General features: G+C 42.8%; 1 protein-coding gene across 3 annotated transcripts in view; it reads left to right on the top strand.

The window, feature by feature from the left end:
- Positions 1-27,325, top strand: part of LOC140671154 (roundabout homolog 2) — an 89,480-nt gene that overhangs the window by 53,928 nt on the left and 8,227 nt on the right. For all 3 annotated transcript variants that reach the window (XM_072902297.1, XM_072902296.1, XM_072902298.1), the window contains exons 3-5: positions 21,396-21,549; positions 25,220-25,350; positions 26,753-27,019. In XM_072902297.1, coding sequence (XP_072758398.1) covers positions 21,396-21,549; positions 25,220-25,350; positions 26,753-27,019 — 552 coding nt within the window. The remainder of the gene's footprint in view (positions 1-21,395; positions 21,550-25,219; positions 25,351-26,752; positions 27,020-27,325) is intronic.

A 27,325-nucleotide genomic window follows, 5' to 3' on the forward strand; every position in this document is an offset into this window, starting at 1 on the left:
CACGAGGGAGAGAACGAGAGAGAGAGAGAGAGAGAGAGACGGAGAGAGAATAGAGAATAGAGAACGCGTAATCGTAACAACAGCTTCTTCGGATAATCGATCGATTCGAGACCGGAGCGAGCTTCCCGCCGCGTTTCCGCAAGACAGGGCGAAACGATACTAACCCCGAGCGCGTGCGGCGCCAGGAAACGGGGGATGAAAAGATCCGGCCCGAGAGAGATAGAGAACGGAAAAGCCAGAGAGAGCCCATCCTCTCTCCTTTCCCCTGTCCCTTCGATCCCACCGAACGAGATCCCTCCCCGTCCTATGGGGCTACCCACGGCCTCCATCAATAAACTTCAGCTACTTCGTTTTTCCCTCCCTCAGTTTCCCTCTGCCATTCCACACCCGGCTCTCCCATTCTCTCTCTCTCTCTCTTTCTCTCTCATTTCGCGGAATGGCACCGGCGGAAAGCGTTTCGGGGGGGAAAAAGATATTTTCTCGACAACACACACACACACACACACACACACACACACACACACACACACACACACACACACACAAATACTTTCTCTGTCTCTCTTTCTACTTTCGGCCTCTGGGTAATTCCCACAGGAGCGTGAAGTAGCTTCGGCACAAGGGGCGTTTCGCGAAAGGAACCAAGAATCTCCCGAAGGGGCGAGAAAACGGAAGATGCTGAGCGAGGGGAGAGATGCAAGGGTCGAATTACAATTCGGCGAATATGCGGTCGCGTCGCCTTTCTTAATATCCCTAACTTAATCTACGGCGCGCTCGCGCGTACGTCTAGAGAACGTGGGCGTAAATTGATGTTGAAAACAGAGTTTCTTGATCTCACACTCGCGCTTAGCCTGCTCCAGCCGGATTCTTCATTTCGATCCCTCCTCGCGCGCCGCCTCTCCTTTCTTCTCCACCGGCTCTCCTTTCCACTCTCGGAGATATTAGTAAAGGGATAATTCTTGTTCCACTCGAAAGAATTCCGTGTACGCATTAACCATCGTCCATCGTGTGGGATATTTCGTACGTGGCACGTGTATTTTTTTTTTTTTTTTTTTTTTTTTTTCTTCTTTTTTTATCCCTTTTCGTCGCGGTCTAAAAAGTTATTCCAGTGAAAGCTTTCACGTATGGACAAATATTCTACATGGCTGTGTAAATTTGCCCAGCTCGCTTCTACCTTCGTTAATTTATGCAGTGTGTGTACAGCGCGTCGGGTGCGAGATACTGTATTTATATTATATAGCGAATATATATTGCGTGTTCGATAAAAACTTTGAAGCCAAATTATTATTGTTTTGTTTGTTTGAAAAAAAAAAAAAAATGTTTTCGTTACTAAATCACACGGCATTTCACATTGTTTAACATTAATATTTCAGATTAATCGTATATACAACGAGTAGTCGCCCACGCACTTATACATTTATCAAATTCGACTCGCGTTAGGAATACCTTCAATACCTTCAGTTCATCCAAGCCTCGTTTTCTTCGAAATTCCAGCATAACACGCGTAGGTTTGAGCGTATCAATATGAATAATCTTACCCACTAGTCATGGATATGATAACCGTCTCATTCAGAACTTCCGTCAGTTATCTCCGCGGGTACCTTGGCACGTCAGTTTTCCGAAGGCGTCGGCACTCGAGCGGACCTCGAGGAAGCCGGAGGTGGAGTTGCAGATACAAATTGCCGCTTCCTTTCATGCGAGTCTACGTAACATCAAGGTGGAATATTGCGAGTCGGCCGAATAGTACCGATAAACGAATAAACGCCAAGAGATTCCAGATACCGGCCGCGTGCCGGTATATTTCTCGCCAGTGGCCGCCGCTCGGTGAATCTAGATAGGAGAGCGAGAGAGAGAGAGAGAGAGACTCGCGAGGCCGGAGAAAACTATCGAGATCTAGAAGACTGATTACCCGACGCATTTCTTCCGAGAGCTCCGTGCGCTCGCGGCCCGGCCGTTTTATTCGCGTCGATCGCCGCCCGAGGTCTTTCAATTATTTCCCGTCTTTTTTCCCTCTTTTTTTCCCCTGTTTTCAAAAGCAGCCCGACGACTAGCCCGATAAAAATCGGCGTTTGCCCTCGTGCACGCGCGTCTCGTTCCCTTCCTGTTTTTCTCTTCACGCTTGAAACGAGTAGTCTTGAATTCTGTTGAGATATTTGCTCGAATCATTCAAGTATGTTTAAAATTTGAAGAATTTTTTTAGAGTTATAAGATAAGAGAGAATAGGATAAAATGTCTGGCGCGACGATGAGCTATGTGCGAGGCACGCGATTGCAGATGGTTAATAATTTGTAATTAAAATGATAAAACACACATCGTTTAAATATATATTGATAATATAAGGAGTCATCGTTGCCTTCTTCTCGTTTATTATTAACAGAGTAGAAAATTCCTATAATTATATTTAAGTGGTGAATTTCTTCGGGAGCTCGCGATTAAATGCTCCCTCTCTAATCTTCTAAATGTGTTCTTTCTGTGTTCTTAAGTCTCTTTCATCATTCCCGCCGCATACGAAGGGTCGCTCTCTGATCGCTCTCGCACTCGCCTCCAAGAGGAATGGCGAAATAATCATTGTAGCCGTCGGTGAGGGATGGTAGCGCGGGAAGAGTAACGACGTTAGAGAGACAGTGATAAGGAGAGAGACGTGAGAAACGAGCGATGTGCCATATGGTCCACCGCGCGCTTGCGTGTTTTCTGCACGCAAAGCGGAACCCGCAAGCGAACTAATAAGTCAGGAACCTGTACCGGTAACGAGCATGCCAGGCGTTATACACGAACCTGTGCTCATCTAGACAAAGGAGAGAGAAGGAGAGGAAACTTCGATCCCAAGGCTTTTGAGTTTGTAAATTGCGCCAGTGAAATCCCGATTTTACGAGGCCCGAGAAGATTAGATTCTCTTCCGCTAAATCGAGCCACCGCGGAATCACTTTTTGAAGAGACATTCTCTCGCATTTGCTCGTATCTGTGCACACCTAAATTTCCAGCCGAAACTCTCGAATGGAATTTTGGAGTCGGTCGAATTTTGCCTCAGCTAAAATTTTACGGCAGAGTTAATTAGAGGCGACTCGCATGGGAAATTAAAAGGTTATTGCGTATACGGTTGTAAATGTAAAGAGATAACGCGCGTTTCGGGTGGTATGCCAATTAATTTTAACTATATTAAAATTATAAGATATATATACCTATATATATATATGTATACAATGCAAAGTTTTTCATATCCATAACCTTAAATGGGTATATTTAAAATTATAAATCATCCTGCCAAGTTTCACGTTATTAATAATCTCAAATAAATTATTTTCACGCTCGGGATAACATGATGGAAATTTTTTATAATAAAATATTTTCTGTAGAATCTCTCTACACGCGAGTGCGCATATATATATATATATATATATATATATATATATATATATGTGTATATATATATTGGGAACTGAATAATTTCGGTAAAATAAAATGTTGAAGTACGAGATAAAATCTGGTGATTTATTAGTGTGCGCGATCTAGGCGGGTCGTGCGTTCGCCAGATTATCCCAAATTTCGCACTAAATCTGGCTACGAGATTTACAACATCGATTTATTTTCATACCAAATAGGAAATCTCGTCAAATGGAGATTTACTAAACCGTCCGGCACGGAAATAGTATACGTTCTTTAAATAGAATTTCACTCGGAATCGCCAGGGATACTCGCTACATACGATTTCATTAAGCCGAGGGAATATTAAATCCAGATTTCGCTTTATGCACGATGCAGCGAACAACACAGCCTTGCGCTTAATCCTTAACAGTATAGTAAGCGGTTTATAGTAATGCACGTTTACGTCGTAGTACCGGCTATAAACCGATTTGTCAATATAGTTTCAAGTATTCTCCATTTTTATTACAGAATGTAATTTATATCCCACGTGAATAAAACGGGTGCAAACTAGACTCGCAAACGAGCGTACGAATCGGTGATCAAATCGTCCAAGGACCCGATAACGACGAGCGATTTGGCACCGACTAAAGAAAAGGGGTGCATGAGTCTCGAGTAAAGCAGCTCGGAGATAAAGTGCCGGACGACAGTTTGATCGCGAGACAGCTGTTCGCGTTCTCTCTCTCTCTCTCTCTCTCTCGGCGTTCTCCGCACGAAATTAGAAGACACTCATCGTCGTCGTCGTCTTCGTCTTCGTCTTCGTCTTCGTCTTCGTCTTCGTCGTCGTCGTCGTCGTCGTCGTGCTGTGTCGAGATCACACGACGCGGAGAAACGCTCTCTGCGGATATTCTCTCTTGCATACACGAGCTCGCTCTCTTGAGCCGCATCCGAGAGAAAGAGAGAACAGCTGTCTCTCGGAAGAAGGGCTATCGTTGTCTATTAGCCGACGTCGAGGCGGCGGCGTGGGGCCCCCGGGGGCCCGGGCGGATGAGAGCCGTGCGCGGGCACGTCGTGCTGCTATTTATATCAAATCCGTGGGCATACCGGATCGGTGGCCGAGGCAGAACGCGCTTGTTTGCCTCTCGCTCGCACCTACTGACGAGTGGAAAAGACATAGAGAGAGAGAGAGAGAGAGAGAGAGAGAGAGAGAGAAAGCTCGTTGTCGTGCCGTTTACCAAAAAGCTAGCGAGAGAAGAGGCCGCGTCCGGCGATGAGCATGGCATCTCCGGCACTCGGGGATTGCCATTTTCATCCTCGGACCATGAGATGAATTTTACGTATTCTCGACTATTGTAAGCTTGATCCGGAAACCGTATCTATTTTTCATATCTCTATTTATCTCTCCAGAAAGTATGTTATTCTTAATTGTTAAAAAAATGTACATTTTTGCTAATCTACTTTTATCGTGTAAATTCTTTTCAAGAAAGGAAATAACGTTTCTCAGGCTAATCTTTTCTATTGAAGGTTATAAACATTGGTTTTGTGGCGATTTTTATGGGTATCCCCCGAGCTTTGGTGAGGCATAGTATCGCGTTTCACATTCCAGGCTTTCAGCTTTTTAATCTCCTCTTTAGTCGTAAATTACACATTTTCAGCTTTGGCCCTTTTTCAATTTTACTATATCTTGACTATCTGATTTTTAGACCGTGTATCTGAAATTTTTATAAAGTTTTTGTTTATACTATATACGCGCGAGTGCTATGGTGTATAAAAATTGTTTTCTAGTTATATTTATATTTTAAGATGTATATATAATTTTTTACGTCGACAGAAAAATACCGGTGCACTGTTTTATCTCGATATAGCGATGCACGTTTTTATTATCGATGCACAGCATCGAGGTCTAGATACATAAAATAACGTACGATTTTATATATTGATAAAAAAATGTCAATATACCTATCAATCATATGCGCGCCAGTGTAACGACAGAATGTAGTTTTTTACATGATTTTGTAACGATGGAATTTTCGCGCCGAGGAAAAATTCGCGCAGTCAAACTTATTCGGGAGAATAAAAGCGCGCGCTATTTTCCTAGAGAGAGAGACCGTCGTGTATATTTCCCTCGCGAATATTGCCACGCGAGGATACGGCGTTGCACGTCCCGGCATGCATACATACTTTTCGGCGAAGCGGAGACGAAATTCCGTAACGTTCTTCTCGCGCGCAAATGCGACGTTTTATTACGAACGCGCGCGCGCACGCGAAGCGTGGAGCCGAAACGACCAAGTGCATCTATTTTTTGTCCTCGTCAACGCGTTTCTTCCTTCTCACCCCCGCTGTTCCCCTCCCCCCTCCCCCCGATACCGCGCCACGCCGCGGTCGTCCTTTACGGGGCACAGGCGTCCCGATGCATTAGTCTCGTACAACTGTGTTTAGTCTCTACTCGTAAAAAGAATTGTGCGGTCGGGAGAGAGAACTTTTCGAAGGGAAAGAAACGGGACGCGGCGGGCTCGTATCGAGGTGCGCGAACGAAAATAAAAAGAGAAGGAAAAAAAGAGAGAGAGAGAGAAAGAAGAGAGAGAAGAGCTGGCAGCAGCTCTATTTCCGTCGACAGGATACCGAAACGTAAACGAACCCCGGCATCTGCCCCCATCGGCGGCGGCGACGGGCCCTTTACGAAGAGCCGAGACGCGGATCGCCGCGTGTTTATGTTCACGCGCCACACGATTTTTGCCGCGCAACGTCAACGGACCAACAAGGAAACGCACGTCCGACTCGCGACGTCATGTCGGATTTTCATGAACTTTGGACACGCCCTGTTAGAGTAGCGTGAAAATAAGACACGACGCGCCCTGCCGTGTTTTTTAAACCGCGTGTGCCCTAGAGCGAATTCGAGGGTGAGTGAAAAAGAGCAGATTAAAAAATAAACCCGTAAAACTAACTCGACCTATTTTATTCTACGCGAATATTTTCTCTCTCTCTCTCTCTCTCTCTCTCTCTCTAGAGACTATAAGATGTATAAAAATAAAAAAGAAAAACTATTTCTGAACGAGTTCATGTTTTTGGAAAATTCTATCTACCTTGTTTTAATTTTGAAAAGAGTGTCTCTCTCTCTTTCTTCTCTCTCTTTTCTGCGAAAATTTTGTTGTCATAGAAAATCGAAAGATTTAATTATATAAATCCATATATGAAATAGGTGCAATTTGCGGGGTTGTTTTTTAAGAACCAAGTGGATGGATCAGTTAGGTCAAAAATTAAATCTAATACATTTCGAGACTTATGAATTTGACACTACGGCAAAGCACTTTTAAAATATAAAATTAATTTGCAAATTAAAGTAAAAATTTGTTCTATAGAGTATAATTTAATTTTAAAATCATAAATATTATCTTATATCGGGCAAACTTTTTTTTATAGTGTGATTGAATTAAATTTTAATTGTGTAATACGACATCAAAATTATAATGAAAATAAAAATTTTGATTTTACAGAGAAAATTTTTAACTCGCTCATCAACTGCTAATTTTAAAAGGCTACAAGTTTGCAAAATGTCAAATTCATGAATCTCAAAATTCACTCGATTATTTATTAACTCTTAATTCAATCGAAAAGATGCGTTTCTCCTTAATTCAAATAAGTATCCGAAAAAGTGAAATGCACGATGAATAACACAATAACGTTAGAGTAATAATAAGATATCGTGTTAGTTATTACGATCGCGCGTTGTATGTATATATATATATATATATATGTATGTATTTGTGCAACCCCGCCGAAATGGCGTTAAGTAATGGCGTGCCATTATCCTCGGCGCTCTCTCCCGTACGATGATAACGCACTTCATCGAGCCGCGGTATGCACTCCAATAAAACAATACTCGCACGCCTCGATTACCGAGGAAGATTAAATAAATGACCGGACGGGGACAATCGCGCGTTACGCTGATGAAAAGTCCACTCGAAAGCCGACCGTTCGAATGGCAGGGCTATTTCTAAATCCCAGCCAGCCAGGCGGCTGCCTCTGGCCGCCACAGAGAGACGGGAGAAAGTTTTCATTATCGTCAAACAAGCGGGCAACTATCCGCACTCTTGACTTCTCTCCGCGCGTATCATCTCCCATGGTGTGAAAAGCGCGATCGATTAACCCCTCGAGCGCACTCGCTCGGAATCGCTTTTTGCTAACTTGCTGAGGAGTTTTAACGCGGTAGAATCGCCGGGAAATCTTGGCGGCAGCACACGGGAATTGTTACGTCGGAGTTTGTTACGCTTTGCGCGATAAAGAGAGCGACGCGAATTGAGTTGCGTACTTTTAAGTATCTCTTCACGCGCACACACACACACATACATATATATATATATATATATATATATATATATATATATACACATGGAGTTACTTCTTGCATCTCTTGGAAGAAGAATCTTTCGGCATCTCTCGCGAGAAATCGATTGACTATTATTTTCCGTAAAACTGAACGATATTTGACAGACGCGAAGGAGAAGAAGAAGAAGAAGAAGAAGAAGAAGAAGATGCGAAAGAGTTTTACTTGAAACCTTTTGAAAATCTTTTAAAATGCCAAAGTACAGAATTCCGTCGGGCAAATGATTAAAGAGCCGTATATTCTCTCGTTCGGGTTTGTCAAATCCATCGTCAAACAAGCTGTGACCTATTAATGACGGCTGAGCTCATCTCTGAGAAATTGCGTTTTAAATGCCGAGCGACGAGCATAATACAACACGCGGAATAACAACAACGACTGAGAGGCACCCAGTGATTCAGACTGACATTATTAACGTATGTCAGATGCGTTTCGCTTCATCAAGCTTTATCTCGCGCCGCGATAATAACGGCATAAATACAAGAGAGCAAGATAACGCGCAACCACGCACAAAGCGTTTTATTACTAACCGCGAGAGCCGCGGTATCCCAAGAGATAAAGGGAAGTGCGGTGAACCTGGTACACCGCATATATATATATATATATATATATATATATATATACATATATTAGAAAACATCGCCTTTCAATACGCGTTTCATTCGTATACTTCAATTCTCATATTCAATTCCTTTTATCTTTGAGTGAGTGATAATACGGATAGGGCAAAAGGGCCATCGAGTATCTAAAAATAGCGAGAAAAAGAATTTTCGCGATATAATATTTGCTGTTTAATTACCGGCGCGTAAATATTCTCCACTCTTCATCATTTTCGATTTAACACCGCTCAAACTCCACCGCGTTTAATCCACGAGTATGCCATGGCCGGAGAACCGTTATTTATAGATACTTGGAAATAATGAAAATGATAATAGGAATTGTGAGGCTCAAACGTGCTCGAACTTGCAAAATCCTAATTTTTTTTTTTTTCGCGAAAGAACCGTTGAAAAGTAATAGCCGGTCCGCACGTGCGAGTTTCCACGTCGCCGTAAGGTTCGATCCGCGCCGCGCGGATTCGCTCCCGCAACGTGAACTCTGACGGGGGAAGAGGGGGGGGGGGGTCAACGTCGTTTACTGCTACGTCGAATACTATCGAGAGACGAGAGTCGGACTTGTGTGTCACACACGGGGTCCGCGGTCTGCGTTGAAAAAATAGGACTCGTCGCGCTGTTTTACGGAACTGCATTCCCGGCGCGGTTCAGCCGCCACGACGTCGCCGCGGATGGTAATAAATTTGCGCGACCTTGCTCAACTTAAGCCGACTTTAACGGAGCGATCCGCGTAGTAGGAATAGAAACTCCGCTCCCGAGGATTTGGCTAGATTCCAGTCGCGTTTTCCCGCTCACGTTATTGTCTTCTGGAGAAAATGGGTCGGCTATAATTGCGCGCTTTTTCCCACACTGCCTTTCGATATAACATTCTCGAGCGAAAGCCCGTTTACGTGAAACTTATCGTCGTCCGAATTTTTGGCTGAAAGAATCGCTGAAAAGACCAACGATACTACAACAGTTCTGAAAAGATATACTCTGTATATTAGTATCTCTCGTTTTATTTTCGGTAAAAGCACAAAACGTCGATAGCGTAATATTTTAACTTTTAATATTGTTTTATTCGCACGTGACAATAAATTTTCTCGATCGATTAATTATTTTCGATAAAAAAATGATTTATCGTTAGAACATAGAATCGGAAGGACAACAACACAAGATACATTTTTTTATACGTACATAATAATTGAATAAATTTACAACTTGCAAACACGTGAAAATGTAATGATCTAAGATACATTTTTGTATATCTCCGTAGCCTCGGAAATTGTATTCGCCAATATTATACCGCTTTCAAATCCGAATGGAAAACATTCGGGTAGCTTGTGCAAACGCGGTATTGCGTCCGCGGTATTGACAATCCTGGTACTCTGGTCGCATCGCGTAAATACGAGACGGTCCGTGTAAAAAGCCGAGCGTGCCGAATCCGCGAACCAAAACAACACACGATACAATTTCCCGTCCATCTCGCAGCACCGGCAAACGCATTTTTCCCCATGTGCGGCCGGAAAAATAATTTTTCACGTATGTATCTCGCGATAAACGCGAATGCGCACACATGCGCACACGTACAGGTATCGGTTATCTGTCCTTTAATCACATTGTTGGCCGACCAGATTTACTACCCGCGCGTCGCGCGATTTTAATCCTCGCGTAACGCGACCAATGGAGCGACTTATAAGGCCCTGTTGCCAGCAACGCCGGGTCGACGACGGTCCGATGACCATTTTTAAAAAATGTCTCCATTTAAGCGAACACGTAACCTAACATGTCCAACATCCACCCTCTGGTCTAGGCTTTTAAGTTTATGGCGGTTATTAAGAAAACACAACGCTTTGAAAATAGGGTCTCGTTATTAAACATTTCAACTGACAGGAAGGGAAAGATTCCAAACGCGAGGAAGGAATTTTTTTAAATATTCCCCGTTGAGATAAAACATTTCTGGGGTAGAATGTGAAAACAGCAAAATGTTAATCGTTTTGAAAACAAACATCCTTTCATTCGAAATTATCTAAGTAAGTTCTTATTGCTTGAAAAATAACTTTTCATCTGTGGCTTATTACATATAAATGCCAAAGTTAAATTATAAATTAATCAAATTATATATAATAAAATTTAAATTTAAAAAAGAAAATAAAGATTTGGTTGCTTTATAAAAAAAATTGATTTTTTTAACAAGAAGCTCCCCCTTTTTTTTTTTTTTTTTTTTTTTTTACAAAATACACATCATCGTTAGCCATATATTATAAAAAGTCATACACGCACGCTAGCGCATATATATTTTTCCAGCGTTTTCCATTAAACTTGCAGGAAGAATATATTTGACGGAACACGCGGAGCGAATTCGAATGCGAGATTGAAGAGATCTGACGATGAGGAAATATCTTTGACCATCCGTGACACCCTGTATATAACACGACGCCATGTCACGTTCGAGAGAGAAAGAGGGGCGAACCTCGGGCGGCGTCCGTCCCGGTGTATATTCCGGAATCCCCGCAAGAGACGCGAGCGGCGTGCTCGCGTATTCCAACCGACCGATGCGTTGAAAATGCAAAGCCGCGCGCGGCCCCGCGGCCAAACGCGCGGCAGATAATGACCGAACGGGCGCGCTGGATATAAGAGTCGAGAAGGAAGATAAATCCAGATTCGATAGCCTTCCGGTGGAGAGCGAGCCGGCTTATAACGCGTGTACAGGTAGGAGGCAGGCGCGCTCGCCTACAGGGGCCTCCTCCTCGATCGAGCGTATCATGCGGCCCGTATACGGGCCTGTATATATATATATATATATATATATATATATATGTGTGGTAGCAGCGCAGAGATGCAACGAACGGTGGGCCGAGAGGAGAAGAGAAGAGAAGAGAAGAGAAGAGAGGAGAGGAGAGGAGAGGAGAGGAGAGGAGAGGAGAGCGCGCACGCAGCACGCGGTCGTGCCGACCGGGAGAGAAGAAACTCTCCGCGGGCATTTGCATTGAATACTCTCTTACCTTTCTTGCTCGCCTACCTTCGGCGGCGGATAGGTAGGCTACGCCGCGCTGGTCCTGCCTGCCGCAGCCTCCTTGTACCATTGTGCTTATTTATGCACTTTAATTATATCGAATATGGGTACGCGCGCGCGCGCGCTCTCGAGAAACGTATTCGCGCTCACTCGGTAGCGCGTGTGTAACGCGTTCGCGGCCTCGTACACGCATGTATTATACTTGCCAGTCTGGGATGGAATGCGCGTCCCGCCGATGGTGTTGGTGGGTGCCGATACACGGGCGACGAGGAAGCGGCCTTTCGATTCTTTTTCTCTCTTGCAACGACGGCGTTGTATCGTCTCGGAATAGTCTCTCGACTCTCCACGCAAACGTGCATATACTCTCGTACAGATACAATATGTAGGTATACCGCTCTTTAATCTCTGCCCGCCTCTCAAAGTGTCTATTCCGGAAGCGTATCAATTGAATTAAATTGTCCTACAAATGCATCAATTTGATACGTCCGTTTCGCCTCGCCTCGCCTCGCCTCGCCTCGCCTCGCCTCGCCTCGCCTCGCCTCGCCTCGTTCTTTTCTTGCTTCCTTCAAATGACATTTTCAATGAAAAATTTTTGAGAAAAACCAATTGAATACCAACGTTATTTTTTCAAGTTTTTCAATATTTCACATCTTTGATTTTATTCACCAAACCATCATGTAATAACGCGAATCAATGGAAGTAGTATTTTTTTTTAACAAGAGGATAATGTACGAATAAAATCTGTTCAACAAACTTTTTTTTTCCTTTTTTTTTTTTTTTTTTTTTCAATCGCGATTTAGCAAGGTGCATTTTTTCACAGCCATAGAATCATTTTATTTTACATCTGGAATATGTTCACGACTGCCAGACGCGCTACCGCAGCGCTTAATGGATAAAACACGAGAGGAGGCCGAGTATATCTTCTCGGTTCTTTAATGCATATAAACAAATATGAGAGGCCGTTCGATTGTTGCGGCGAACATCGTCCAACGTGCAACGCCGATAAATATCGTTTACGCGAGCATTCAAAGCGAGCTATTCTTCGCGTACGGCAGCGGCGGTCGCGTAGAGGAAATTTACGAGACGGCAATGGTATGCGCTTTTATGCGTGTGTATGCGTGTGCATACGCGTAGCCGAAAAGCTTTTTCCACGACGCGTAAGTAACGACGATGATTCACGTAAGAAATAGGCGACGTTACGCGTGCGCGTGCGTATTCATACTCTCTCTTTATCTCTCTCGTCTCTCGCGAGTACCGGTCATGCCGGGGAAAATTTTTCATCTCGCGCAGCTTCCCTACAGAGTAACTTCGTTTACAATAACTGCGCTCCGCCGTAATGACGGCCGCTGTGCGAAAGACTGAGAAATGCGCTTTAATGTAATTTTTCCTACCGAAGCACGCTTGCTCTCGCAAGTTATTAAATAAAGCTTACTTTATTCTCTCATTGCTCTAAAATTTTTTAATGTAGATTTAAAATTTTTAAATCTCCGCGCGATGTTTTTACAGTTAGAAATTTGCAGCATTTTACCGGCTTAATATTTTAGCCGCGCTGTTTCATCAAAGGTCGCTCTCTTTCAGAACTTTAAGTGATATATACGAATAAGAAGGTCGAGAGGATATATTTAAGAAAAAAAACGTTTTTCTCTTAGAAAGCAACGTAAAAATCTCACACTTATATAACGTTTCGAGCACGTGCAAGCGGATTTTTCAATTAACCCCGTTCATCGAGAACCAAATCCCCCGAGCGAATACTTCGGTTAAATAAAGACCGGGAATTGGACCCGAATAGCGTAGTCGATGCGATCCGTGTTAGTCGCTAGATCCTCCTCTAACCATTAACGATGGGTTTTATACGAGCCTGGCCCACACTCTCGGTAGGAGGACCACTAATGATTTTAAACAAACCTTGCGGAAACCTGATGGCAAGCGAGCACCGTTTCTCCGCTAATTGGCGGATTTGATCTCCGATGGAATCGATCGTACAAAGTGTGTGTCCAAAATATTTTTTTTTTTTTTTTTTTTTTTTTTTATTTAATTTCAGCGAAAAAGCGGCCGAGCAGATTGTGTGTATGTGTGTGTGTGAAAGAGAGAGAGATCGTTATTTGCAGATTTCTCCTCTTCCAAACTCTGCAGTTAAACGTCGATTCCAGTAGAAGATACAATGTAGGTGACGTAAATTGAAACCGCCGACCCGGAAAGGGTTAAGAATCGGACTCGGAGAGTTCGTTTCTGCTCGGCTGGATAACGCGATAGCCGCGTATCACTTTACTCGGAGCGGTTGCGTGAAAATGCAATCGCGATTCTTTATCGTGGTTGAGAAATGAACGAACACGATACTGTGATCGATATAGAATAAGCTACCGTTGTTGTATCAACGGCACGCTACCGGACCTAAACATACATCTCTAAGCGGGCCAAAATGTTACGACTTGTGAGCGATTAACCCTTTCATCGCGGTGGGCGTGTGTAACACGCGTTGACGTTGATTCGTAAAGGGCGTGCGCACACGATCGGCTAGAACTAAAAGTTGTGCGTAATTTTACGTTAAACAACACAACTTTAAACAGGATTTAAATTCACCATCTTTTTATAATAATAAGACCGTGGTGCGTGTGTGCTAAAAAGTTTTACTTAAAATGTCTCCAACGCTACGCTACTTTCTTATCTAGCCTGTGTATTATGTATCATAAAAAACCTATTTAAAAAGTTGTAAGTCAAATAATACGAGGAGATTAAAAAGTATATGAGAGAAAAATAATTAAGTATAATAAAATAACGAGAAAAGTAAACGCGTGCCCTACAACAGTCTTACTTATTTATTCTCTCTTTCTCTCCCTCTAGGTTTTTGTTATACTCTCTTATATCGTTATACTCTTTGTCTCTCGATGAAAAAAAAAAAAAGAAAAAAAAAAAATTCAACGGCCAGCAACATCTATAGGGACCGTTCGGAATTCTCCATTGAATCCCGATTTATTCTCTCGTCGTTACATTCTCGTCATTTGCTACGCGGCTGAGCGATACCTGACCTCTCTCTCTTTCTCTCTCTTCCTCTTCCTCTGTCCTTCTCCGCCATTCTCCCTTTCGATCCTCCAAACTGGTCAAGTGCCGTGCATTCTAGCAAGCAAGGGAGTACAAGCGTTCCTAGATGGTTCTCGGTCCGCACCGACGAGGGTTGCGCTCCTCCGTGTCTTCCCCGACCCCTTGTCGCGCGCAGATGGTTACGCTCGTACATGCCTGGATGTCTAGCTACTCGCTCGTGTCTCCTCCTCATCGTCGTTACCTATACAGGGTGTTAGGTAAAACATACCGCGACAAAACTTTGCAAGAAACTTGTAATAGAGCAAACAAAAAAGAAAAGGACAAAATTTGCGTAAACATGACTTTGTAAATCTCCTTTCAAATCCCTCAACGTTGGGATCAAGATGCATCATTAATGGAGACAAACTCTTTTCCATAAACAATAGATAATAATAATAATAATAATAATTAGTGCACATCATATTATATCACGTGACGTATTTCTTTAATTGTTATTATTATTATTATTATCATCATACATTTGTTTTTTACGCGCAAGACGCGCTTTATTATTCATTAATGTAAATTATTATACACGATTATTATACAGATGTTCTCGTGCGTTATATAATCTCTTGCATAAAATTTGCATCGCGGATATACTCTCCGACAAAGAATCACTTTGCGAGACGTTCGTGCGTTCGCCGATTATTCCGTTGACGTTACGCGAGAGATAATCACACCACTCGCAATCTCGCAAAAACTTTCTCCATTCTTCACACCCCGTATACCGTGAGCGCGTGCGCACGTGTTGTTCGCTTGCGAAAAAAAATAAAACTGCACGACGCACTCTCATTAGTTGGTCCATAGTACACGTAGAACAACGGGGGCATAGAAGGGAAGGAAGGACCCTTCAATTCTTTCGCTCTAAATCCAACATCTGTTAATTGGAGGTCGTTTGCCTACGCACTACCACTTCCTCCCCGCCCTCTCCTCCCGCCCTTTCCTGTCTCTTTCCCTTTCGTTGCCAGAGCACCCAAGTACCGCCCGCTGTCTCATTACCGCGGAGGATAAAGCTCGACCGCTTATCCCTTTGGACGAGTAGTTAAGAAACGACGGGACAGCGGGAGGTGTAGGAGGGAGAAAGGAGAGAGAGAGAGAGAGAGAGAGAGAGAGAGAGAGAGAGAGAGAGAGAGAGAGAGAGAGAGAGTAATAAAACGACAAGTTGAAACGGCAAAGAGTAACGACGATGATGACGGCTCGCTTTCTCTCTCGTGTATCGATTTTATTTTATTTTTTTTTTTTTAACAACTTTTTCAAGGGATGTATGATAAAGTAGCTTTTTTACGGACTGGTTTATCAATTTTTCAGCAAGATCGGTAAAGCGCATTACATACATATTTGGCGAAATAGCGAATGATAAAATGACTGTTATATTAAGGTTTTTACATTTTTCAAATATTCAGAAGATGAAGTGCGCGATAGATGCTTTCTTCTCCTCTAATTTTAAAACGGATTTTAATTTAACGGAAGCTCGTAGAAAGCACTTCAAAGCATATAATCTTCCGTTGTAAAAAATGTGCTAAGGAAACGATTCGAGTATAAAGTATCTGCACTTTGCAGCGTGCTTCAAGAAAGATTCAAGAAAAGCGTGCTCTCGCGAAAGATTCCGCGTCGAAAGTACCGCACGACGGTTCTAACAGATTCGTCATTAAGGCCGTTGATAACTTTTCACCGAGAAACGATGAGCCTCGTTACGCCCAGCTGATGCGACGCGCTGCTATATATAACGAGCGTAATAACGTCTCGCGCGCTCGAGAATTAAAAGGATACGATGCAGAGGAGAATCGGGAAAGTCTGACAGGATCCGGGACCTGGGATCCGGGACGGGATTCTCAAGTTCAACGAAATAAGAGAGGCCGATTACTATCGAGCTTTACGAGCTTTAAAGCACCGAATGCTCGTCCCCGGGGATAAGCTATCGCGCTTATACTCGCTAAGCTGGTTCACTCGCTCGCTCGCTCGCTCGCTCGCAGTTTTCCCCAGTCGCGTAAACGTCGTTATTACGGAAACGTGCATCGCGTCCCAAGACGACGACGGCGGCAACTCCTACGGTGCCTACTTGTACCTAATTGGACTGGAAGCACGTAAACTTGGATTAGATTTCGCCGGAGCAACTCACTCGCCGCCAACTGCCGGCAACTAGCGTCTTTAACTTCCGCCCTCGCTCGCGGCGGAGAAAGCACGCGGAAACGCAACCGCCTCTCACCGCGGCAACGGCGACGGACGGGAATCTCATCGTGCTCGAAAGACTTCGGCGAAAAGCGGGGAGCTTTAGGTGCTATTAACGTGATATCTCGAGCCGGCCATTCCGGCCCGGAGATTACAAGAGAGAGAGAGAGAGAGAGAGAGAGAAAGAAAGTGGGAAGATGAGAGAGAGAGAGAGAGAGAGAGAGAGAGAGAGAGAGAGAAAGAGAGTAAATCGAGCAACGTCCGTTCGGGCACTTGCTCACTCACGTCGATCAATGGCCAACTAAGTAATTGCCCGGCTGGAATTATCCTGCGAACGTGGGACCGAAAGCGACGTGACGGACGTTGATTAGTGCAATCGTCGATATCGCGAACAGTGACGCATATCTCGCGTCAATTGTGCCGCTGGTCGTGTAAGAGACGATTTGCTTTGAAATGAGTCGTTAAAGATACCCAGTTGTTAAAGTACACTTGGAATTTAAAAAGAATGTAAAGAAATTAGAGAGTGTAAAAAAAATTGAAAATATATTACAAACCGAATCCTGTAGAGTGTCGTGAGAAATTCTCACATCTATTTCTAATTGTAAGTTGAGTTAAAATTTTTTGAAGCAATAAGAGCCATAAAAATGTTAATATATATATATATATATATATATATTCGAAATGTAAAATTTTTCGAGACGTCGAAAGATAACTTTCTCGTTTCTTGAAATGTTCATTTTTATTATACGTAAAGTTTATGAGAAAATAAATGTTGCAATCGATATCGTGACTTTCGTGTTAAGGTGTAAAATCTCAACTCTTATAATTCGTGAAAGTTTAAACAAAGTACGTAGTAACCCGGAAAAGTATCGTTGATTTTCCAAAGAGAGAGCCCGTATACGTGCAAACTCCACTCCTTACGAATACGTCTCGGCGACACTAATAGCGCCAAAGTTTGGCCGTCGTAGACGCGCCCTTGTTTTGCGACGCGTTTCTTCCTGACCAATGACCCTCTAAAGCAAAGTTTTGCCTCGTCTAAACTTACTGGGGAAAGTGACGCATTTGGCTATTTTGCCCGGCTCCGACACCGGGTTTTCTTGTCGTCGTATAATTGGGCCCGGTCGTTAGACATTCGTCACAACTGGATGCACGCTTCATTAAAGCGCATTCAGCGCGATGATAATACGGCGTCATCGAAATTTGGTCGATACTTGGTCCCCGGCTGGAAACCATTAGGCACGATCGCCTACAATACCAAATTAACAGCATTACATTCGACTGGCAAGTGGCGATGTGCGTGTGTCCGCCTACCACCGAGCACGTGCATATATACGAGTACGCAACAGAGCACACATCGTGCGTGTGGTTTACGACGGCTAACGATCCGCGACGCCGGGATACATGGTCGTGGTGTCCACGCCGATTGTAGGAACGGCGCTTCCGCGACGCCGAGCGATAAAATGATTTCTCTCTTTTTCTCTCTTCCTTCTTCCTTTTTCCCCTTTTTTTTTTCGGCTCGCAAACTGCGAAGTATCGATTATGCGCGGTCGTTGGCACAGAAAACACACTCGGCGGGATTCGGCGGGACGCTCTTTCCCGGGAGTGCCGCGATGAGATATCGATCGCTCGCTCGCAGCGAGAGAGAGAGAGAGAGAGATCGCGCGACCGCGAAGGTCCACAGCTTAAATCGCCGCTCGATAAATCCGCTCGCCATCCGCGACAATGTTTGACGTGCAGGACCGAAAAGCCACGCGGAGACGACGGGGGTGTCTCGAGCGGAGCGCGCCTCGAAATAGGATCGCGTGACGGAGAGCGCGCGCGCCCGCGGCATAAATAAGGTGCTCCTTAACGCCGCGCCATTCCTATGTAAATGCGTGCTCGCGGATACGTAGTGCGCATACCTACCTACGACCAGATAATTTCTGCGCGGGCGTCTAATTTTAGAATTGCGCGGATCTCGCCGATACACGGCCGCGACATTTGCGCGCGGCGCCGCGGCCGTTCGAAGGACTCGTGTCACATTATCGATTCGAGTCTCGCGCTCCCGTGTAAATGTAAACGAGATCTGTGACACGGGATTGAGATTTTCATTCTACGAGCGTGCGCTGTCCGACCGACGATGAGATCACCGTAAAATGCGCTGTGGTGAATAAAAAAAAAAAAAAAAAAAAGCGGAAATCGAATTTAATTAGAACAGTCGTGGCAAGGTTTCAATCTACTCGTAGAATACCCTATCGGGAATTCTAGACGTATTGCAGAGATTATAATCGTCTCTCGGTTAATTTATCTATCTCTCGCAGAATCTGAAAAAATGATAGTAAGATGATACACAAGTGTAAAATACAATTAATGCGATGCGATAATTTTTTGCTTGATAAAAATGCGAAATGGTTTTATATATGAAATTGTTAAAAATAATTGATGATTATTGTTAGCGAGAATAAAATCAGTATCGCAATCAGTATTACAATCACTGTAATCGAGTTTAAAAAAATTGTCTTATATTCTTATTATAATACAAACAAATAATATGGCTGAGAGAGCAGGGATCTAAAAAAATAGCGGTTACAATTCAAATATTAAAATAGAATAAAATAAAATAAAACATATACATATATATTACAATATTCAAAATATAGATACAATATGTAAGTTAAAAATAAAAAAATAATTAATGCGAACGTTTCGAGCTCGTTTTGTGGGCCATCTTTAGCGCAAATCAGAAAAGAATACAATAACTAATCACAGCGGTAGTACAGTAAGAGATACATAAGTAATTGAAGGAAATGTTAGATAGAATGAAATAAGTATACTGAGATGGTAAGCAGAATAATTGCAAATGTCGATGAGAAAAACCTCCTAGTTTTCAGACCAGGAAATTCTTTTCTTCTTTTTCTTTTTCTTTAGCGGTTAGTGACTCGAAAGACAGCAAACAAGATGACTCCTGTGAAAAATGATGTGGTGGTTTTTTTTTTTTACAAAACTATTAGGAATAATAGTAAAATCAGAATTACATAGCCGCAAAAAAAAAAAAAAAAATTATGTTATATTCTTATATTTCACAGATGTGCGTTTATCTTCGACTATATTATACCCGCTTAGATTGAGACAGCAGGAACTCTCTCGAATAATCTGAGAACCGCGGGCTATAAAGAGCGCGCCTGATCCCGATCCTGATCCTGATTCCGTATGCACCGTGTACCTATTTACGTGACGTATACCTGGCCCACGGGGGCGCAATTCTCATTTTTCACATTGTCGCGTGCGCGCGCCGCGTAGCCTATGGGATTCACGTAAATTCAGTATATATACGTGACCGTATAGAGTACATGTAACGGAGGAAGGCTATCTACGGAGGACCAAGAGAACGAAAAGAGGTAGAGAGAGAGAGAGAGAGAGAGAGAGATCCCGACCTCCCGCGTCAACCCCGGGAAAAGTTTACAGAGTGCCACTGCGATACGGCGAGAAAGGGGTTGAAAGCTGGACTCGAGACCGACGATGGTGGCAGTGCCAACCCCTTTATCCCTCGTCCCCTCGTTTTCTGAGAAATTGCGTTACATTTGATTCACCGTCGGAATCGTTAGGGCGTTCGAGACCCGAGATAGCGACCCACGTTTTTCAAACCGCCCTTGCCATCCTATGAAAGCGTCCCTTCTTCTTTCCGTACACTGGCACGGCTCTCCCCGTTTGTCTCAAATTTCAATTCGTAGCCTCTTGGCCTCTCGATACTACGGCTTCACGCTACGCGTTCTCCGCTATTTTTCGCTTCGTAGTCATTTCAATCCGAAATCCAATAATGTATCTGAATATTAGTATGCATCTTCGTTTCGTCATTCGTTCGCGCGAGAGAAGAAAAGAGTCTCGTGATATATATTTTGCTTACAATTCAAACATAAGACTTTTAATCTTACTTTAAAGGTGACTAAAGAGGTTTAAAATTCTGCTCCGTTAACAGATGAATAATATTGACTTCCAAACATTTTCATATTGATATATATATATATATATATATATATATTTATATATATATAGCTTATTCAATGCAGTTTTACAAAAGACTGAATAGAAGATCTAGTTCTTTTCATACACAAATTTCTAAAGCAACACACGGGCATTCTGGAAATATTTTCCATTCGAAACTGCTGCTTGGTTCGCCCTATCTGAATATTGTCTGCGAGCCTGATTCTAAAGAAATCTTGTATCTCACGAAACGCAGTTTCTGTGGTATAAGTAATTATTGATATGTATTGATATTGATAAAGATATTGAATATATCGATATTATGTATTACTAGGGAGAAAATTATTGGTTTCCCACGTGGGAAACCAACATATCCGACTAGGATCACCGGATATGTTGGTTTCGCAGAGAACAAGTTCTCTCTCTCTCTCTCTCTCTCTTTTTATTTTTTTTTTTAATTTTAATCCTCAAACCATCACAGGTGTTTGAAATTCATTTTAGTTTGTCCTAGTTTCATACTTGCAATACACGAACGAAAAATCAGACGACTTTTATGAAAGCTTATTAAAACTTTAGAGAGGGAGGTTCTAAACCATCGTACGCTCAGCCAATATCAAAATTCGATATCGCAGCGATTCGATAAAATAATTCTGATAATAAGAGATAAAAAGATAAAGGTTCTGCTCCTTTAAAAAAGCAAATGTCCAAATGTTGCGGTTTTTTTCCTATTGATCGCGCGCGAAAATGTATTATTATCCTCCCTTTCTCTTCTTAGACAAGCAACGTAATATTTTTATAATCCAACGGTGCATCCTAAACATGGTTTTGTCTGTTGCAGTGCTGCGGGATGAGTTTCGCGCAGAACCGCAAAATACGAGGGTCGCTGCCGGGGAGACGGCTTTGCTGGAGTGTGGACCGCCCCGCGGCCATCCGGAGCCGACCCTGCATTGGAAAAGGAACGGTCACATAATAGACCTTGAGGCGACGAAACGGTGAGTTTTCTTTGTGCGAGAGGACGCGCGTAGGTCGTCGCGTTCCCTTTGAATTCGTTCGACATACCGCGACGACCGTAAACGCGCAACGAGAGGAGATTGCACGGGCGAGAAGGCGTAAATGATTAAATACGGCCGGGATCTACGAGAACTATTTCGGTCCAGCCGGGACCCATCTTTTCGGGGGACCTTTCCTTCTCGTAAGAGACTAGCCTAGTCCCAGCTGCCGAGTGAGAGAATGACTTTGAAGAGAGCCACGACCTTTCGCTTACCTTTTTCTCCCGCCTTTGTTCGCGATCCTCGTCTCGCTGACGCAACCGAGCGAACGAGGCGAACGTAGCATGTCTACCCACATGGTGCGTTACGCACGTATGTCGCGACGTTAATAAACAAGCATTTAATAAAAACGTAATGCAATTGCGTGAACTGTAATATAAACAAATATAAATAAATTTACTGCCATCTCGAAAAAGTATATAAGCGCGCAACGTGTTTTGACGCGCACTTCGTTACTCGCGGCTCCGGTGGCGATTAATTCGATCTTGTCACCTGGGCCGCGGGTGAAGGCGAAACAATAATAAATATACTCCGTTTGCAATTTGCGGGTCCTTTAAAAGCACGCGCATGCACATTCGCCGTCGCGCTCGCGCTTCAAACCCGCTCGTACCCGATTAAATTGCATGCGCACGAATATCGCACGCATACACATGCATGCCTTCGTACGTATACGCATACGCACTTACCGCCGCGACTAGCATCTATATATACGAGAGAGTTTCGCGCTGCCTGTGTCTCCATGTAATAATGTCGCGGCAGTAAGAGCAACTTTTACGCTCGCGGGATTACGGTTGAGAGAATCTACTTTTATAGACACGAGGGAAGGAGGGCGGGAACTCTAGATTAACTTAATTCTAACAGCGACGCCGGGGGTAAAAGGGACGTCGCCGGGACAAAAAATCGTATCAAACGCCGCTGCTAACGTGAATACGGTCGGTTATCTTGCGTTTCTCTTCGCTTTTCTTTTCTTTTTTTTTTTTTTTTTTTTTTTTTTTTTTTTATGTATACGATTTATCTTGATTAAGCGCAAGATGTATCTTTGCGAGATCTTTGTGGAGATCTCATTTCGATTCTTAAAATAGTTACATGTAAAGTTTATTTTACACGATATTTGCATCTATTAAACTTGCACGTTAAAATATAAAATGTTAAAACTATTGTATATTATAGTCCACTCTCCTATTATTATAGTCCGCTATTTCCCGTTAAGTTAGAATCATAACTAGACAAAGGGAGAGATTAAATTAACTATTACTCATTTGCGGGTTCGGATTAAATATCATTTATTTTTATTCGCGAAATTCAATCGTGCTTTATAATATTCCTCTATTTAGCCGGTCGCTGAAATTTTCATCAATCGGTGGTCAAATCCATAACACGATGTGTCAATAAAATTTTCCGCTTTGTGGCTTACAATTTTAATAATAAATCATACGGTAATATTCATCGCGTAATAAAGCGTATAATCGATAGACATGTCTCACATTTATGTATCGTAGAGCCATCCCGATATTCAGAGCATGTAACCGAACGAAAGAGAAGACTCGGGAGACTCGCAAACTCGGCGGCGCAGAAATCGACGCATAAATTCAGACAAAGTACGAATTTTACCTCTTGGCCTGCGTCCTTCCCTCGGATACTTCCTCCAGCTCCAGGATCAAGCATTTAAACGTACGCTTGCGCGAGCCACCTCGTTGTAACGACCCGGCATACTTTCGCGCTTCTCCGTCTGCCATTCGTATCTCGGAACGGGCGATTTTTTCTCCCCCGAATCCCCATGGATCGACTCGATCAAACTTTCATGGGGCGCTGAATGCCTCTTAGTTTTTCTCGCGCTGCGATCCCACCCTCTCCCTCCCACTCACTCTTTTCTCTTTTTTTTTTTTTTTTAAAGAGGAAAAACCCTCGCGATCTCCGTGCGATCGACGAAACCCGAGTTCTCCGTCGGAGATAAAAAGGAGATTCTTATTACCAAAGTGTTCTTTTAAACGCGATAAAAAAATGGTGACAAACTAAAAAGAGAAATTTATTCTTTGCTGCAAATTCCTTGCAGGAAAAGGAGATCGAATATCGCGCGAAGAAATAATTTACTAATTTAGTAAATGATTTAATTTTATTAACATCCTCTATTATTTTCGCGCGCGGGTTTTTATTTTCGTTATTTCTTCGCGTATAGAATTTATCTTTATACGGTTCATTGCGTCGTTTCATGTAATTACTTTCATTTACACCGTCACTTACACCGTATTGTTACGCGCTGGCTTAACGCTGTCTGAGGGGACACGACACATAAGAGCACGTGACAAACGATTTTTTGCTTTTTTCCTTCTATTTCGCTTTCGGCTCTCCCGGGGCAAGGGTAAGCCCGACGTGAAAAGCGAGAATGGAGACATTTTTTTCTGGCGAGATCTCTCTCGAAAACGAAACGAAATTCGCACACACTTGTTCGTTCGTTCGTTCGTTCGTTCGTTCGTTCGTTCGTTTCGACGGCTATTTTCCTCTCCTTCGTCTCGATCAATAGGATACCTACTCTCCTCCGTCGCGACGGCTCGCGGAAATTTTCTCTCCCTCTTCCTCCTACTTCTCCACCACCACCATTCCCGCGTCGGATTTACCGGTGGAAGCCCGAAGCCGCGATAAATTAGGACAACCGATAGGAATTAAATCCGGCCGTATCGGAACGCCGAGACCGCGTTTCTCTCCTCTCTCTCTCTCTCTCTCTCTTCTCCCTTCCCTCGTTGCAACGCGCGGAACGTGTGGTAAAACGGGACATGGAGAGCGATGGAAGAATGGTCGCGTGAAGAGAAGAGGAAAGAGAGAGAGAGAGAGCAGATCAAAGCAGAGGGAATGGAGGAGGTAATCGAGCACCACCGACGCGAAAATTAATTGACACTATAAATTAGAGAGCGCGCGATCAAGAGAGAGAGAGAGAGAGAGAGAGAGAGAGAGAGAGAGAGAGAGAGAGAAAGAGAACTATCGATCGATGGCGTCGTCGCCGAATAACACCATTCTCCATACGCGCGATATTGTGCAATGTGCACCCCTCAAACGAGACGGCCGTTTAATCTTGGGACCGTCGACGCGGAAGAAGAACGAGGCTCTCGAAGGAGAGGATCGACGGGAGTATTCAGGAATTCCAAGTACGCAGTCTTGAATACGCGTCTTTGCTCCTTATTCTCTCGCATAAATAATATCGGTTCGGCGAAAAGGGGGAGTGCGTAACGAAAACGCGTCGTCTCCGAAAGTTCCTTCGTCGTACCGACGTCTCTCGGAATGAGCGATTAACATATGAGCTGTCCGAGAGGCTCGAAATTATCCCGGCACTGACTCGTGCGAAATCAATCTTTCACGGTTTCTCGTTAATTTCTAGTTTCGAAATAATATGCATTATATGATAATAATATATATTATAATATGTGATAATGCACGCAAAATATAATAGAATGCATTCCTGGACTATTATTATGCCTTTCTCTCCGTTGGTATTTAGCCGCTTAAAGACGCCGTTGATCTTATGGGCGGAAATTAATCGTCGTAATTTTCGTCGTCGCCGCTCTTATCGAATGGAGAGGACGTCTCCGCGTCTTGATTAATCGTTTACCGGGCGTTTCAGGATAACCCTCGTGGACGGAGGTAATCTAATGATATCCGATGTGAGGCCAGCCGATCAGGGCAAGTACCAGTGCATCGCCGAAAACATGGTCGGCACCAAGGGATCCGCGATAGCGACTCTCACGGTTCATGGTAAGCGCGTATAACACAAACTCGTATTCCATTTCCCGTACACGTATAATTAGCATTAAGAAGTAGACGTAGGCTCATGGACACGACCGAGCTTACCTCACGGTATTTAGCGCTAATTCTAATTGCCCGATAAATTCTAGTCTGTCTCGCGTTAAGTCAGAATTTGGATAAAATATTCAACTTACAATTATAGTGTTTAAAGTACATCTCTCTCTCAATATCCTTGTATCTTATGTCGTACACAGCATCATATATTATTTCTAAATTAATTTTTGACTATTTTATACATATTATATATATATATATATATATATATATATATATATATATATATATATATATATATATTATATATTTTATAGATATAATTATATATATCATAGATTCCTTAAGCATACAGAAAAAAAGAATATTCTTATTTTGACAATATCTTTAGTTTCAAAATGTAAATCTTGAAATGAGATTATATTGCGTTAAACAAAGAAAATTTGCTTGGATGAAGACATTTTATATAGTTCAACCGAGACAAATATATTCTTGTTATTTAAGAATAATTTTTTTGAACGGAGAGGGAAAATGTTGAATAGAAAATAACACATGTCCAAATCGAAGATTATAATTTTCTTAGAGTTAAAATAATTATTTTATTCTTGAAATGACAATTGTAATATTGAAATAAGATTATAATATTGTTGAAATTTAAAATTTTTAAATTCTTCTAAGAAAATTATAAATTGTTGCGTATATATGAAACAGTGAACGCGTTCATATGAATATATAAGTTTTGATTTGACACTTTTTTTCTGTACATATGCATCTGAGGAAATGATAATATATCATTGTATTTTTATATTCTCTCATTATTACATTCTTGTAATTTATTTACGGCCGTTTATTTCTATAAAGGTATAATGAATAATTTCATTTTTTCTATTTAATACAATCATATAGTTTCTATTCTTATGGAGGTAATTAATAAAAAATAAAGCATTTCAGGCCTTTTTTATACGAACGACATTATATTTATTTGCAGTATTATTATTAACATTTTAACTTATAAATTTATAAATTAAAATGTTAATATAATAAAACTGTTTATATAATATATATGCAAGATATCGACTTTTTATCGGATGTTCGGCGACTCTGCAATCTGTAAACTAGCACTCGAAATTATATTATTTCTTTTAAGACAATTTCATTACTAGAGCGTGTTATTACTAATGTCAGTTTAAATAAATACCTAATTAAATTGTCTTAAATAAATAACAATCTCTCGAGTATTAGTGATGTGTGCCGAGAGTCGCTCAGGAATCCGATGAAAAGCCGCGGGCCATAATTCGAGACGTATACCTGGAGACTATCGGGGTTTTCCAATCGAATCCTCATTCTGTCTTTGCAGTGAAGCCGTACTTTGTGGACATGCCGTCGAACCAGACGATCCTCACGGATCAGACGGCGGAGTTCGTCTGCAGGGTGGGCGGCGATCCGTCACCGGAGATTCTCTGGCGGCGAAACGATGGAAAGATGCCGATAGGTCGGGCGCATATCCTGGAGGACAAAAGTTTACACATCGAGCGGGTGAACCCTCAAGATCAGGGGACGTACATCTGCGAGGCGGAGAACGGCGTCGGCACGATATCAGCGAGTGCCACTCTTACCGTGCACTGTGAGTACTCTAATCTTCTTCCTCTCTCTCTCTCTCTCTCTCTCTCTTTCTGTGTAAGGAGCCGCTCGACCGTGAAATTAATTACGCGCCCGGTGTACGATTATCGTGTCGGTGACGAGTGAAGGGGTTGTTGCCGCACAGAGGACAGACGCAACGTCGCGTATTATCGCCGCATATTAAACCCCGGAATATGCATCCCGTCGGATGTCGACTTTTGCGCTTCACTTGGACGCAAATCGGATCCTGTGGCTTGGAAAATACGAACGTATTGTCGAGCCGCTCGAAGTAAGCGAGACAGGGGCGCGA

Source organism: Anoplolepis gracilipes, chromosome 11 (genome assembly GCF_047496725.1).
Source record: "Anoplolepis gracilipes chromosome 11, ASM4749672v1, whole genome shotgun sequence".
Taxonomy (NCBI): domain Eukaryota; kingdom Metazoa; phylum Arthropoda; class Insecta; order Hymenoptera; family Formicidae; genus Anoplolepis; species Anoplolepis gracilipes.